The 14,187-nt window shown below is 46.2% G+C and overlaps 1 protein-coding gene across 2 annotated transcripts in view; it reads left to right on the forward strand.

Moving 5' to 3' along the window:
• TRIM66 (tripartite motif containing 66) overlaps positions 1-14,187 on the forward strand; it is a 549,453-nt gene that overhangs the window by 513,367 nt on the left and 21,899 nt on the right. The window contains exons 17-18 of one of the 2 annotated variants that reach the window (XM_069223667.1): positions 2,868-2,930; positions 9,288-9,440. In XM_069223667.1, coding sequence (XP_069079768.1) covers positions 2,868-2,930; positions 9,288-9,440 — 216 coding nt within the window. Of the gene's footprint in view, positions 1-2,867; positions 2,943-9,287; positions 9,441-14,187 lie in introns of both variants that reach the window. The other variant, XM_069223666.1, reaches the window with a different exon arrangement.

Here is a 14,187-nt window from a genome sequence, read left to right on the forward strand (position 1 = left end):
TGCAAAACAGCGACGATTCGGGGGACACGTATGTGTCTGGCAGGACACTACACTTAGGGTGACCACCCGTCCATAAATTTCACGGACTGCCCATAATTTCGCCCTGCCGTCCGTTGTCCATGATGAAAGGCTTAACGGATGACATTTGTCCATAATTTTAGCCTTTTAACAAAAGGACAAAGGACGACAGGGTGAAATTACGGGCAGATTAGTTTCCCCAGCTGGAGTGGAAGACAGGGAGTCTCCTGTGCTCGGAGGGAGGGAGGGGTAGACAGATAAGAAACAAACCTTCTTGCCAGGGTGTCTCCTTCCCTAAAGAAATGCAAATGTGGGCAACTGGTAAATCTGCAAATGTAAAGGGGCTTGTAAACCTGCATCCACTTTAACCAAAGGAGTCACTTGAAGCTTTCTGATGGCAAATATATTTTCTTTTAGACAGATAATGAAATGGTGTTCCAAGGTGAGTTGTAGAGTGTGTGGTTTTAATGGAGTGTTATAAAAAATGTTAGTACTAGGTATAAACTGTATATTATTCAAATCTGTATTTGAGAAGCACTTTTTTTATTTAACCAAAATGTATGTGCACATTTTGTAGCAGCCTATATATGATGTGATTGTATTTATATAGCGCTTACTATCCCTGACGAGGTGTCAAATGCATGTTTAAAATAAGGACTTAGACATTCACAGTTCTTTCACGGGCTTTGGTACCTCATAGAACTAACAAACATCGGCAAAGCCAATAGGTCTAGTCTACGCAAGAGTTATTGCTTTGCCAATGAGTTTTAGCCATGTTATACACCAGAGTGGCTGATGTTCATGGCTAAAAGTTAGTGGCATAGTGGTGTGGAGTGGAGTAGACTGGCATAGGATCAGTGGCATAAAGCCCAGTGGTGCAGGGTACAGTGCAGTAGTTTAGAGTGCACTGGCGTAGAGTGCAGTGGCATAGAGTGCAGTGGAGTAGAGTGGCAGACAATAGAGTGGCAGAGAGTGCAGTATTGTAGAGTGGTGCAGTGGCATAGAGGGCAGAGTAGACTTGTGTGGCAGAGTGCAGTGGCATAGTGTAAAGTGGTGCAATGCAGAGTAGACTATAGTGATGTAGCGTGCAGTCACGTAGAGTGGAGTGATGCAGAGTAGAGTGGCATAGAGTGCAGTGGCATAAAGTGCAGTGGCGTAGAATTCAGTAGTACATAGTAGATAGGTGTACAGTACAGTGGCGGAGAGTGCAATGTTGCAGAGTAGAGTGTCAGTGCAGTGATGTAGAGTGGAGTAGAGTGGCACAGAGAGCAGTGGCGTAGAGTACAGTGGTGCAAAGTAGATGGCAGTGGCGTACAGTGCAGTTGTTTAGAGTGCATTGGCGCAGAGTGCAGTGGCATAGAGTGGCATGGGGGACAGTAGCATTGAGTGCAGTGGAGTAGAGTGGCATACAATAGAGTGGCAGAGAGTGCAGAAATGCAGAGTGATGCAGTGTCAGAGTGAAGAGTAGACTCGTGTGAGATAAATGTAGAGTCCCAGACATACACTCTAGTGCTGTGAGACTACAGACAAGTTGTGGGTACCTCACATCCTGAGGTTAGGTGTGAGACTGTCGCCCACAACATCTGCCCTGCCTCCTTAATTTTTTTTTAGGTTGAAAGTCCATGGGCGGTTGGGGTAAGCCAGATGTTTTTGTTCAATTTGTTTAAACTAGCATTAGGCTAATTACCTTAATGTTTCCCAAACTGTTTGCAAGGGGTTTTAAAATGTTCAGAAACATAATCAAAAATTTGCTGTTACTTTCTCTTCAAGAAAGACTGGGTAGATTTGGGTAGGGGGATGGCCTTGCAGCTGTACTGAAGGGCATTAATTTACTACTGAACAAGGAGGTAATGTGTCACCTGAATGTAGCATACCAGGAGGCAATCACAAAAAGACCACAGTGAATAAATAGTGCTATGTTAAAAAAGAGTAAATACATGCACTGACAACATAGTGAGGCATGGCCTCTCTTGCATGTGTCTGTAAAACTGAGGTTTGTTCTTGAATTTTTGTCCTGAATTTTGACCCTTTGTCCTGAATTTTTTACAGTCCTGTCCAGAATTTGCATCAGTGCCAGGTGGTCACCCTAACTACACTTGGCAAACCACTTAATCTTCTCGTGCCTAAAAAAAATGAATGTGTTCTTGTGTAATGTAATTGGTGCTCATGTAAAGTGTTCCAATACCTTCGGCTCGAGTGCGCGCTCTATATAAAAAAAAATAAAAAAAAATTAACACTACTGAGGGAGGCATGCTTCGATCATGGAAAGTTCCCATTTTGCCCAGTTTTCGAATCCTTCGGTGAGGGAGTACTACATACTTTTGCCCACTACGTGGAGCTATATCCCAATGATTGTGAAATAATGAACTGACTGGGAAGGTCTAAAGCTGCCACAGGCTTAGTTTACTGACTTACTACTTACTGTTGATGAGTTTCCATTATTTCTCCATATTATGTACAGGAGTCCTGATATATTTATGAATACAATACCTCCTAGTTGCATGTATGGGCGGAAAATCCTATGTATACACGAATGTTTCTAATTTCCTGAAAAGAAAATTCAGGGCGGTTCTGCGAACTTGCCTGAGAGGGTTCATATTAAACAAGGCGGGTTTACTTACGCTAGTTCTTTAGAGGGATAACGCTCCACCTACACCCTCCGTTATTCAAACAGTCGCGACTAAATGAGTTTCAGTTTAAAGCCTCACTAGGGAGGTATCCAATGTGCTCTTCCTTTCTCATATGCAAGTGACTTGTACATAACAATACCAGGCATTTGAACAGTATTTACATGTTTGGCACAACTCTTTATGTGTTTATCTGAAATTAGTAATATTTGTATTTTACAGAAGTGTGAAAAGCTAGTGCTGTCTCTCTACTGCAGCAGCCTCAGTCTTCCGTTCCAGGAGCCGGTAAGCCCTCTGGTGAGCATTTAGATGTTTAATAAGCAATGGATATTAATATTTGTGCTAGGATAGTTTCTGCAGATTTTTTTTGGGTGAAACCGAGTTATTTATTCCCTAAATTAAGCAGATTCTTGTGACATACTATTTCTCGCAGTCGTCTTTATGTCCCTTGCTGGTTTGTGGAAACAGGCAGTGTGTGTTGTGTGTAGTTCCAAGGTCCTGCAACTTTCTGCTGTAACATTGTGAATAGATTATGGATTTTTGACGGTAGTCATGGTGAGCTGGCAAGTAATTTATGTGCATATCATCCATGAATCATGGTGAAGGTGATCCCATCAGGGATGGGCCTAGCGGGCTTCCAGTGATACCTAGTTGTGTTGCACTAAGTACACAGGTTTGAGGAATTAGGCTTTGTCTTCATGAAGCAGGTTTACTAGTATGAAACAATTTATGTACTCATTTATGTTCCAGTTTTATGTAGCACCGACTAGAACCATTGACCTCCAGAGTGCTTTACTTAAGTTACAAATAGATAAGCACATTTGTTTCATTGCATGTTACACAACAGGCATTTTATCACACACAAGAAAGAACCAATTGCTTTGAGGTAGCAGGTAAAAGGGTTACAAGGTTGAGAAATGAACACTAGAATGAGGGCGTCAGTCTTACAGTTTACCTATTTGCTGGATGGTTGGCACCCCTCACCGTGGAGCAAGCCGCAACTGGGTAAACATGATACAATTAGTGCAGGCAAGCAATGCAGATTCCAAGTGGGAACGCCTTGGAATGGGCATGTTATACCCCTTCTGAAGTGCAAAACTCGGGAATTATGTAGTAAGCATACAACTGATGAAAAACACATTCCACAGTATTGATATTTACCAGTGTGCAGTGACCAGCTGGGATTGTGGTGCATCGGTGAGCAAGTTCTGATCTTCTTTCACACCAGAGCAACAATAGCGTGCTTTCCATCCATGTAAGCCGTTATTCTGCAGCACGCATAGAAAGAGCAAAATGCCAGAAATAATTGTTTATGTGCGGGAAGGTATCCCTTCCCGCACATAAACAATCACTAATGGCGCTTTGGCACTTCTGTGTGTGCTGCACAGTGCAGCACACAGAAGTGCCAAAGCATCATTGTCAAATGATTGTTTTTGTGGAGAAAGGGACACCTTCCCGCATATAAACAGTCACACCCCTCAATGCAGACATCCTTGCACGATGGTGCATTGATGCCTGCGGTGGCGCTGGCAGCTAAAGTTAGCGCCAGCACAGGGGGAAACGCAGGGGTGGGCCGTATTCCCTTAAATACGGCGCATCCCTGCATTTCTAAAGTGACGCATTGCTGTGCTGCCAATTTTGGCGTAGCACCGCGCTGCTCCACTTTTCCTTTAATCTGGCCCTTAAGGTATTCCTCCTCATTGTGCCCTGCTAACGCCACCCCTGGAGGTGGCGTTAGATTTCGGCGGCGCCTCAGGTTTAGGAGATTTCATATATCTGAGGCAGCTTCAAAAATGCAATGGGTGTTTCTGTGGCACAGCCACAGCAGCACCCATTGTACGCCCCTTCCACAGCAGTGCCGTGTGGGAAGGGGCGTATTTACAAGGTGGCGTTAAGCCACAAAAAGTGGCTTAATGCCACCATGTGTCAGGGAGACCAGATCCTCGGGGTCTGCGCACGTTCCCATCATGTCCACCACTAGACAGCTCCAAAGCTCCGATAGGAATACCACAGAGCCTGAGAGAGTCCAAGTCGAGGAAAAGGGGATCAGGTAGGGAGAAGCTGGGAAGGAGACCTGTAGGAAGCAAGAGGTTAAACAACACAATATCAATATATAATCACATTGACTTTCAATAGACTATGGTTCTAAGAGTTGTTATACTGTAATCATGGATAACCTAAGAAATGACTATAACTAGACCTCAAGAAATCTAGGTACCTGGAAAAATCAAGAATGGGTTAATACAATGTTTCATATGAGCTTTTCATGAAATACCACATACTGTCTAGAAAACAAGAACCTTCTTGAATAAGGTTTCAGAATAAACATTGCATTTTTACATGAGGACAAAGGCTATCTGAACATTCCCTGAAAACAACAGGAACTGTACTAGGAACTTAATATGCACAAAGAATGTGGCACTTTGAATTAAGCATTTTCAAAGAAATCCAAAAGCTCGGGATAAATGTGTGCACCTCACCAAACACGGCACACCAAAGTTTTCAATGTCATGAAATGATCGCGCACAATGCCGATCTAAGATCCAAGCATTTTATGCCAGGGTTGAATCGCGCACACTGTTGCAGATTCAAACAAGAATATGCAAATGCCATGAAATGATCGCGCACACTGTTGCCGATCTCAATGGCAAGGTTTACATAATAGGATTGAATCGCGCACTCTGCCGATTCGAACAAGAATATGCAAATGCCATGAAATGATCGCGCACACTGTTGCCAGTCTGAATGCCAAGGTTTACATGCTAGGAATGAATCGCGCACTCTGCCGATTCGAACAAGAACATGCAAATGCCATGAAATGATCGCGCACACTGTTGCCGATCTGAATGCCAAGGTTTACATGCTAGGATTGAATCCCCCACACTGCTGATTCGAACAAGAATGTGCAAATGCCATGAAATGATCGCGCACACTGTTGCCGATCTGAATGCCAAGGTTTACATGATAGAAATGAATCGCGCACAATGCCGATTCAAACAAGAATATGCAAATGCCATGAAATCACACTCACGCACACAGAAAGTTTCACAACTAAGACCAAAACTCGAATGTCTTTGAGAACGGGGGTCGGGGACCCAGCCTGACCTCTGCCTTACCGCCCTGCTCAATGATCACCAATATAATGAGGGCAGGCCTGGAATATCAAGGTAGGCCTCTGGAACAGGAGCTCAGGAAGTTGCTGCTGCTCTGTACCGGGACCTCTGAATAGTGAGCACGTGGAACTGGGCTGGCTCCCTTATATAGAGTCAAGCACAGCCCACAAACCACACCCAGTCATACTGCAGGGAAAGCTTCTAGAAGGTCCTAGAAAGGGGCCACACCCTAACACACTCAGTAAGCCTGCAGCAATACCTTGCAAATGAGCAGTTATTGCAAGCATCATTAATAGTGTTTTTCATGGTTAAACTCTGCAATGCAAAAGGTTAACATACTGCATATAAACACAATGCATGAATTATGCTCTTGCATAAAGACTGGGTTCTTGCATTTTTGTCGCCCCTAGAGCACGCACTGTCCTGATGTTGACACCTTGTAAATACGGTTCTGTGCTTAGCGCCACAGGAGCGTCACTAAAAGTGATGCTCCTGTGGTGCTAGAGGCCTTTAAATGCAGCCCTAAGTGTTAAGGGTAAGGCAGAGCTAAGAGAGGGGCTGCAGGGGAAGATATAAGGGGAAGGGTATTTTTGTAAAGTGGCAGAAATACATTTTGTTATAAATTATTTTGTCTACCAGTTTAGTTATTGAAGTTCTTCCAATGTTTATTGCAATTTGTGCTACTTAGTATTCTTTGTAGAGCTGTCTCTGTAAAACTAGGCTACGTTCTGACATTTTACGTATGATAAATGGATCTTCTGCCTTCATCTGAGGCTGAACCCTTCACTCGCAGCTAGGGGTGTACAAATGTGTGTTTTCTTTTGTCTTGTAAACTTCCTTTAATTCTCACTAATGCCATGATCACTATCTGTGGTGTTTGAAGTTTTCAGCATATGGATTTCGAGGGAAAAATGTTTTCAAAATTAATTTGCAAGAAAATAGTATATCCATTATCAGCACCATCTACCACTCCAGAAGACATGAATACTACTAGTGTGCAGGGGAAATGCAGGCGTAAGTGGAATACTCCAGAAGCTGAAGGTCGGCATGTGTAATGTTCAGCATCTCACTTCTGACATTCAGTACAATACTCAAGGGTATTTTCTTCTCCATCTCTGCCACCTGGATGAGGAGACCTATCCCCCAAGACCACTGAGCTTCCCCAATTAAACACTGAGTATCACAGAATTCTACAATAAACTGGGGTTCCCACAATGATATTAAAGAGCAATGGCACTTATGGTTTTTGAAGGCGAGTTCCATAATGACCAATTTTCTTTTTTATTGCCCTGGTAAGCAAAGTGATAATTTGTTCTGATTTGAAAACAATTATGTCCACTTTTGCATTAAATCTGTACTCTTTGAACTCTTGAGACAACCATGGTCCATCTAGCAACTTCGCTGCTAGAGCAACACAGTCACCCAGGAGGCAGAAGAAGCACTTAACCTCAAGCCCTACACCGCCTCCCAGTAAAATACAATTGCCATTACCTTCCTGCTGTTCCTGCTTCTCAGCAGCAGTCAGTCCTCGCCCAGATGCCAACGACAGGATTGTCATCCTAGAAGGCAGCATGATGCATTATGTAAGATAACCGCAAGTCCTGCGCCTTCTCATGGCCAACCAGTTACCTCTTAAACCTTCCTACCACCCCAGCTGTTCAAAAGCAGCCAATCACCTCCCTGGAGCCCAATCAGCAAGACACTAAGAGGGTCATTATGACCCTGGCGGTAAAAACCACCTACCGGCGCGGCGACGGCCCCCAAAAGACCATTGCCGTGGCTACCAGCCATCCACCACATTATGACCACAGGCGGATTTCCACCAGAAAGACGGCAGAAATCCGGCTGTGGCCATGCCGGCGGATTGTGGTAAGGTGGCCACGCCAGTAGACGGCCTGGCGGTATTCTGCTGGCAGGCTCTGTGGCTGGCAGCAGCGCCCCATCCCGTCTCCTGCCGGAGGACCCCATGGATCCAGGTAAGTGGGGGCTCCAACAGGGGAGAGGGGTGGGGGATGTTGTGTGTGTGTGGGGGGGTGTGTATGTCTGTGCGTGCGTGTATGCGTGTGTGTGTTGCATGTTGTATGTGTGTGCATGTTTGGGGGTGTGAGTGTGTGTATGTTGAGTAGCGTGAATGCATTTATGTATGTAAGTGTGTGTGGATTTGTGTGTGAATGGATGCGTGGATGAATGTGGGAATGGGTGTGTGTATGCATGTGTGCGTGTGTGAAGGGAGTGGTGTGTATGAAGGGGGTTTGGAGGGGAAGGGGGTGGGTGGGAGCAAACCTGTGGAGGGGAGGGGAGTTGGGGAGACCCCTATCAGTGACAGGAAAGGGATTCCCTGTCACTGATAGTGCCTACCACTATGGTTTTCGTGGCAGTAAGGAATCCACGAAAACCATGGCGGTAGGCAGGGTCATATTCCTGAAGGCAGGCAAGTGATGGCCACCGGGCTGGAGATTGTTTTCTCCAGCCCAACGGTCGTTACCGCCATGGCGGTCGGTGTGGTTCATTGGTGGTTTGGCTTCAGCCAAACAGCCAATGTCATAGTATGGAGGAAAGTACCACTAGCCTGTTGGCAGTACTTTCCTCCAGTACCACTAGCCTGTTGGCAGTACTTTCCTCCATAATGGCCCCCTAATTTATGTGACCTTAAGACCAAAGTCACCTTCCAGCCGAACAGTGATTGACTCAACCTTCCTACTATCCCAGTATTTCAAAGGCAGCCAATCCTTAGTTTGTGCCAACAAAGCACACCGAGCATCCCATTTGAAATGTGCCATATGGTGGCAACATAAAAATAAGAATCAGTCCAAGCTACAAGAAAACTTGCTAACCTTGACAGGTCTCCTCATCACCAACAGACAGCTCATCATGAAAACCAAGACTTCATACTTCACCTCCTCTATAAATCGAGCCACCGACAGGTGGAAGAGTCTCTTGAAAATGATCAAACAATGCGTGAACGCACAGCATCCCCCGATGCATCAAATTCAACAAGAAATGACGTTGCAAGGAATGCTTCACAACCAAGATCCTCAATATTAGGAAGCAGATAGTTGATACAGAACCTTCCAGCATGTGAAAGAAAAGAACACTTGGAGAAGTCCGTGGAAGCCTAAAAGATGTTTAATGACAAACAGATTCTAAGAAGCAAATAATTCAAAGTGCAAATTCGCAATATCAATGGGCCAGTGTGTCGCCGTCTGAACTGTTGGAGCATGAAAAACTAAATGTATTTAATTTATCACCTTTTTTATACGATTTCTATAATGCAGCATGCAGAGGATAGAAAAAGGATTGAATAGAAACTCAAGATAGCTATCAACAAATAGGCGCCTAGAAAAAACCTTGAGAGGGAGATACAGTGGGGTCCAGTAGAAAGCTGACTTCACTAACTCTGCAGTTTCTTAATTGTCTGTGCCAGATTAAAAACGAGGCTATGCTTACTTGAACACCGTGTTAACGTGCAGTATTCCCACAATTAATGAAAAACAGCATATAGTTATTTTCATATTTTTTTTCATTGCAGGCACGCCACTATTACCAGATTATCAAAAAACCAATGGATCTGTCAATCATTCGTGGGAAACTTCAAAAAACGAATAACCCCCATTATGCAACACTTGAGGAGCTAGTATTTGATGTGCGTCTTATGTTTTGGAACTGTGCAAAATTCAATTATGTGAGTAACTGCATCATCATCTCAAGTTGTATGCTACTGTTTTCAGTTGTTATGTGGTCGATTTTAAAATGCAGTACTTCTAGCACACAACATTAACATGTTTATGGGATCACTAAACACAATTGATTATTGGTATTGCTTTTACTACAAGACTGCTATCCCCTTCCTCTACTTCACCCCTCTTCTAAGGTTCAGTTGCTGCTCTCTCTTGTATCCTTACTTCCTGCATGCTGACAGGTCTCCTGCTACACTTCTTTGTCATTCTGCCCTTCTTCTCTGGCATTTCCTCCTTCTTTCTCCCTTACCTCTATCTCCTAATGCGGTACAGTGATATCCAGCAGGTTAGCTGTCACTGCATTTGCAGACCCCCACTTGGGTGCCAAACCCTTCCCCATCCCTACAACTGGCCCTGCTACCCCTCCTCCTACTAGCTGAAGATACGAACAGCCTTTTCCTGGCACTAGGGGACAATATAGGGAGAAAGGAAGAGATACCAGCGGAACAGATAATAGTCAACAAATGAAGGTTTGGCCACCACTTGGGAAGATCACTGAGAGGTCTCCGCACCATGCCTTCCTGGCCCGGGCCCAGGTACGCAAAGCATGGGGGAGGGTCGTGAGGGGACACACGCTGGTCACAGTGGCACCCAGCTGAGCCAGGCACTCTAATACACAATAGTTACCAAATCCCGTACCTACCTGGAAGGAGGCACAATGTCTGGGGTACGATGACTTGAGAAGCCCCAGACGGTCCCGGTTGCACAGAGATACCTATCTGCACCACACTGGATGGAGGAGATACTTAGGGTGCCCGGTGACCTGAGTCTCACCAGATGATTACGATCACAAACACAAAGTGCTCAATTCCATACCTCCCTGAAATGCAGCACAACATCTGATGCGCAGTGACTTGAGTTGCATCAGACAGGTTCTGATTGTACACACAAAGTGCTCAATGTCGTACTTCCCTGGAATGAGGCACAACGTCCGGTGCACAATGACGTGAGCTGCACCAGACAAACACACAAAAAGGATTCCACTGCAGTACCTCCTTGGAATGAGGCACAACGTCTGGTGCTCAAAGACCCGAGTCACACCAGACACCTCCAATTACAAACACACGGTGTTCAACGTTGTACTTCCTTGAAATGAGGCACAACGCCTGCTGTAGAATGACTTGAGTCAGGCCAATCATGATTGCCAGCACAAAGTGCTCAATGTCGTGCCTCCCTGGAATGAGGCACAATATCTGATGCACAATGACTTCAGACACACCAGACACTTCAAATTACAAACACAATGTGTTCATTGTCTCACCTCCCTGGAATGAGGTGCAACGTCTGGTGCACAATTACCTGAGTCACACCAGACAGTCCTTGAGCATGCACATAAAGGATCCCAATGCTATGCCTCCTTGGAATAAGGCACAGTGTCTGGTGTGCGATGACTTGAGTTGTACCAGACGATCCAGCTACACATACAAAAGACACAAGTACTGCAGGGCCGCACGAGGTAGGGTACAGCACTGCTCCTGGGATGCCCACACCTCCAAGGGTCATCACCTATGACACGGACACCGCACACAATGAGCATACATTCAGGAGTCACATGAGCAAAATGAAAAGCACTAGACGAAGGAGGGCAACCCGGGGTCCCACATCCTCACAGCAAACCAGCCGCTTATGAGTGTTGTGGCCCCACGATGAAAGGCAACACTTTTTGAAATGCGGGCAATACTTTGAAGGCAACGCACCAGGCAAATCCATTCTGCAGAAGTATACTTGTTTCAATACTTGCATCACTGCTGCCCAGTGAATTTCAGCCATTGATGCAAGTACTTGAGAGCACCACTCTCCAAATGACACTGGTAGAAGGTGCAGGTCCCTCACAGGAGGTCTTCGATATCCCTGAGACCTCCACAAGAGAACAGAGGGCACTCTGTCATTGGGGAACACACTTGAGAGTGCCACACTGCAGCAGCCAGTTTTCCCAGGCCAACTTCAATGTCCGAAGGGTGTGCAGTCCCTTCCTGGGGGGCAGTAAATACTCCTTGTGCACGACCGATTACTCTGGCAGTGTGCACCCCCATGGTCCAGCATCTCCATCCCATGTTCCTGCAATTGTAGCTCTAAGTTTCTGAAGTGTGATGTCAGTAGATATACTAAAGTGTGCCTTTGAAGTTGAGGATGGTTCAATGGATTCCCCTTTGAACCATAGATGTCTCCCCTAAATTTCAGTCCTGTCTGCCATGGGGCCATGGAATGCAGATTGTTATCTTTAGTGGGGCCATGATCTCTCTCTGAGAGGCCAAGTGTCAAAACCTCTCCCTCCAGTCTATCCAGCCAGGCCCTCAACTGGCAGAGGCCTGTCATTCTTGGTGTCCAAGTTTTATGACTGTCAAGGGGGAATGCACAGATGTGCTTTCCCCAGCCTCCAGTGAAATGAAGTTTGAATTAAAAGGCACTGAAAGAGAGTTTTTGTAACATAGAAATGCCCACTTCTTAGAAGTAGCATTTCTAGAGCATTACTGACAAAACCACCTTTATCATGGGAAGGGGTTTGTCTTTGTGAATCCAATGGTAGTAAACACCATGAGGCTGCTTCTCTGTTGGAGTTCGGGATCAATTGTAACCTGTCCCCATGTTAACCTATGGGCAGAGCAGCTCTCATGTTTAGTGAACAAGCCTGCAGGGAAAGGCTGGATACAAGTTAAAGGCACCACACATGTGCAAGTGCACCCATTCAGGCCTGCTGTGACAGACCAAGTACCTAGGGGCACACCAGGGTGCATATGTGGCCATACTGGTCAGCACCACTTTCCTGCCATAGGTGAGAAGCCACTCACATTTTCACACTGTATTCACAGTGGAAAAACACCTATGGCCCCAAAGCCACTCAAAGAGAATCAGCAAAACCATGTAGAAAAAAGCAAAACGTTTGGGGAAACACTACCTCAGCGTATTAAGTCTAACACATCTCCCCAGCCGAAAGTGGGGGGTTCTAACCAGCTTCTAGGTAGTCCTTCTCACTGAGGAGGAAAAACCTAGCTAGAGCATCCGTGTTGGATTGGTCCACCCCTGGGCAGTGCTCCACCCTGACGTCCATCCAAATGGACCACATTAACAGCTTTGGATTCTCACCCCTCATTGCATTAACCGCATGAGGGGTCTTTGACCGTTTGGACCAAGAAGTGAGTACCAAACAGATACGGCCTCAATGTCTTCAGGGCCCAGACTACTGCAAAGGCTTTTCTTTTTATAGCGCTCAACCTCTGCTCCTGGGGCAGTAGCTTCCAGAAGATAAAGGCTCTCGGCTTGTCTAGGCCCTCCTCATTCAACTGAGATAGTACCACCCCAATACCATGTTCAGAGGAAAGGGCGATGCACATGACCTGCATAAGATGGTCAAATGTGACCTGGCAGGCCCCTTTCATATTACATTGCAGAGCTGCTTCTTTGAGGTCAACTCTGTCAAGGGAGTCACAACAGTGTCATATCCCTTGATGAAACTCCGGTAGTACCAAGTGAGGCCCAGAAAGGCTCTGATATTCATCTGGGTCTTGGGGGCAGCCGGGCTAGGATGGCCTCAATCTTAGCTGGACGGGGTTTTGCCTTACCCCTGCCCACCCAATGCCCCAATGCCCCAATGCACTTATCCTTCCCCTCTCTGGCACTTACTGGCCTTAATAGTGAGGCCTGCCTTCTGCAGGGCCTGGAATACTTCCTGGAGGTGAAGGAGATGATCCTCCCAGCTTTTACTGACGACTGCAATGTCATCCAGATAAGCAGCCGAGAAGGCCTCCATACCAGCAAGGATCTTGGTTTCCAGCCTCTGGCGGGGGAATTTTGGAGCCCAGTGGGCATGACCATAAATTGGTAATGCCTGTCCAGAGTGGAGAAAGCAGTTCTCTCCTTGGCTCCCTCAGTGAGGGTGATCTGCTAGTACCCAGAGGTGAGGTCAAAGGTACACAAATACCTGGTGGCTCCCAACCTATCAATCAAGTCATCAGCCCGTGGAATGGGATGGGCATCCATCCGAGACACCTAGTTCAGCTTCCTGTAGTCCACACACAACCTCTGCTCAGGTGTGGTGTCTGTGGGGGTGGCTTTTGGTACCAGAACCACTGGATTAGACCAGGGGCTGCTACAGGGTTATATGACCCCAGCTCTAGCATCTTAGACCCCTCCTCCTGGATGCTAGATCTGACTTTATCCAACAACCTATAAGATTTGCCCTTGACAGAAAGGTTGTCACCTGTATGCACCTCATGGGTACACAGATGAGTAGTTCCTGGGATAAGGGAGAACAGCAAGGGAAACTGCCCCAACACTCAGTTGCAGTCCCTCTGCTGGTTGAGAGTGAGAGTGGGGGACAGGATCACTCCTTCCACCAACCCATTTTACTCTTCAGAGGTCAGGGACTGGTTCACTCTCCTCCTTCTCTCCATCTGTCACCATGAACATGGTGACCTCTGACCTCTTGAAGTATGATTTGAGGCAATTGATGTGTAGCACCCTAAGGGGCTGCCCTGGGGTCTTGAGATCCACCAGGTAAGTGGTCTCTCCTTCCTCTCAGTCACTTCATAGGGCTCAGGCCCCTGGCTCCACACCCTCCATCACCCACACTTTCCATCCAGCTGTCAACTCCACAGGAGTAGCATTGTTATTGTACTACTCTTTCATGACATCCTGGCTGTCTGGCCTCTAATTTGTGGAAGGCTCACTTCAACAACTTGGCCATTTGGCTAC

This window comes from Pleurodeles waltl, chromosome 3_1 (assembly GCF_031143425.1).
Source record: "Pleurodeles waltl isolate 20211129_DDA chromosome 3_1, aPleWal1.hap1.20221129, whole genome shotgun sequence".
Lineage (NCBI taxonomy): Eukaryota > Metazoa > Chordata > Amphibia > Caudata > Salamandridae > Pleurodeles > Pleurodeles waltl.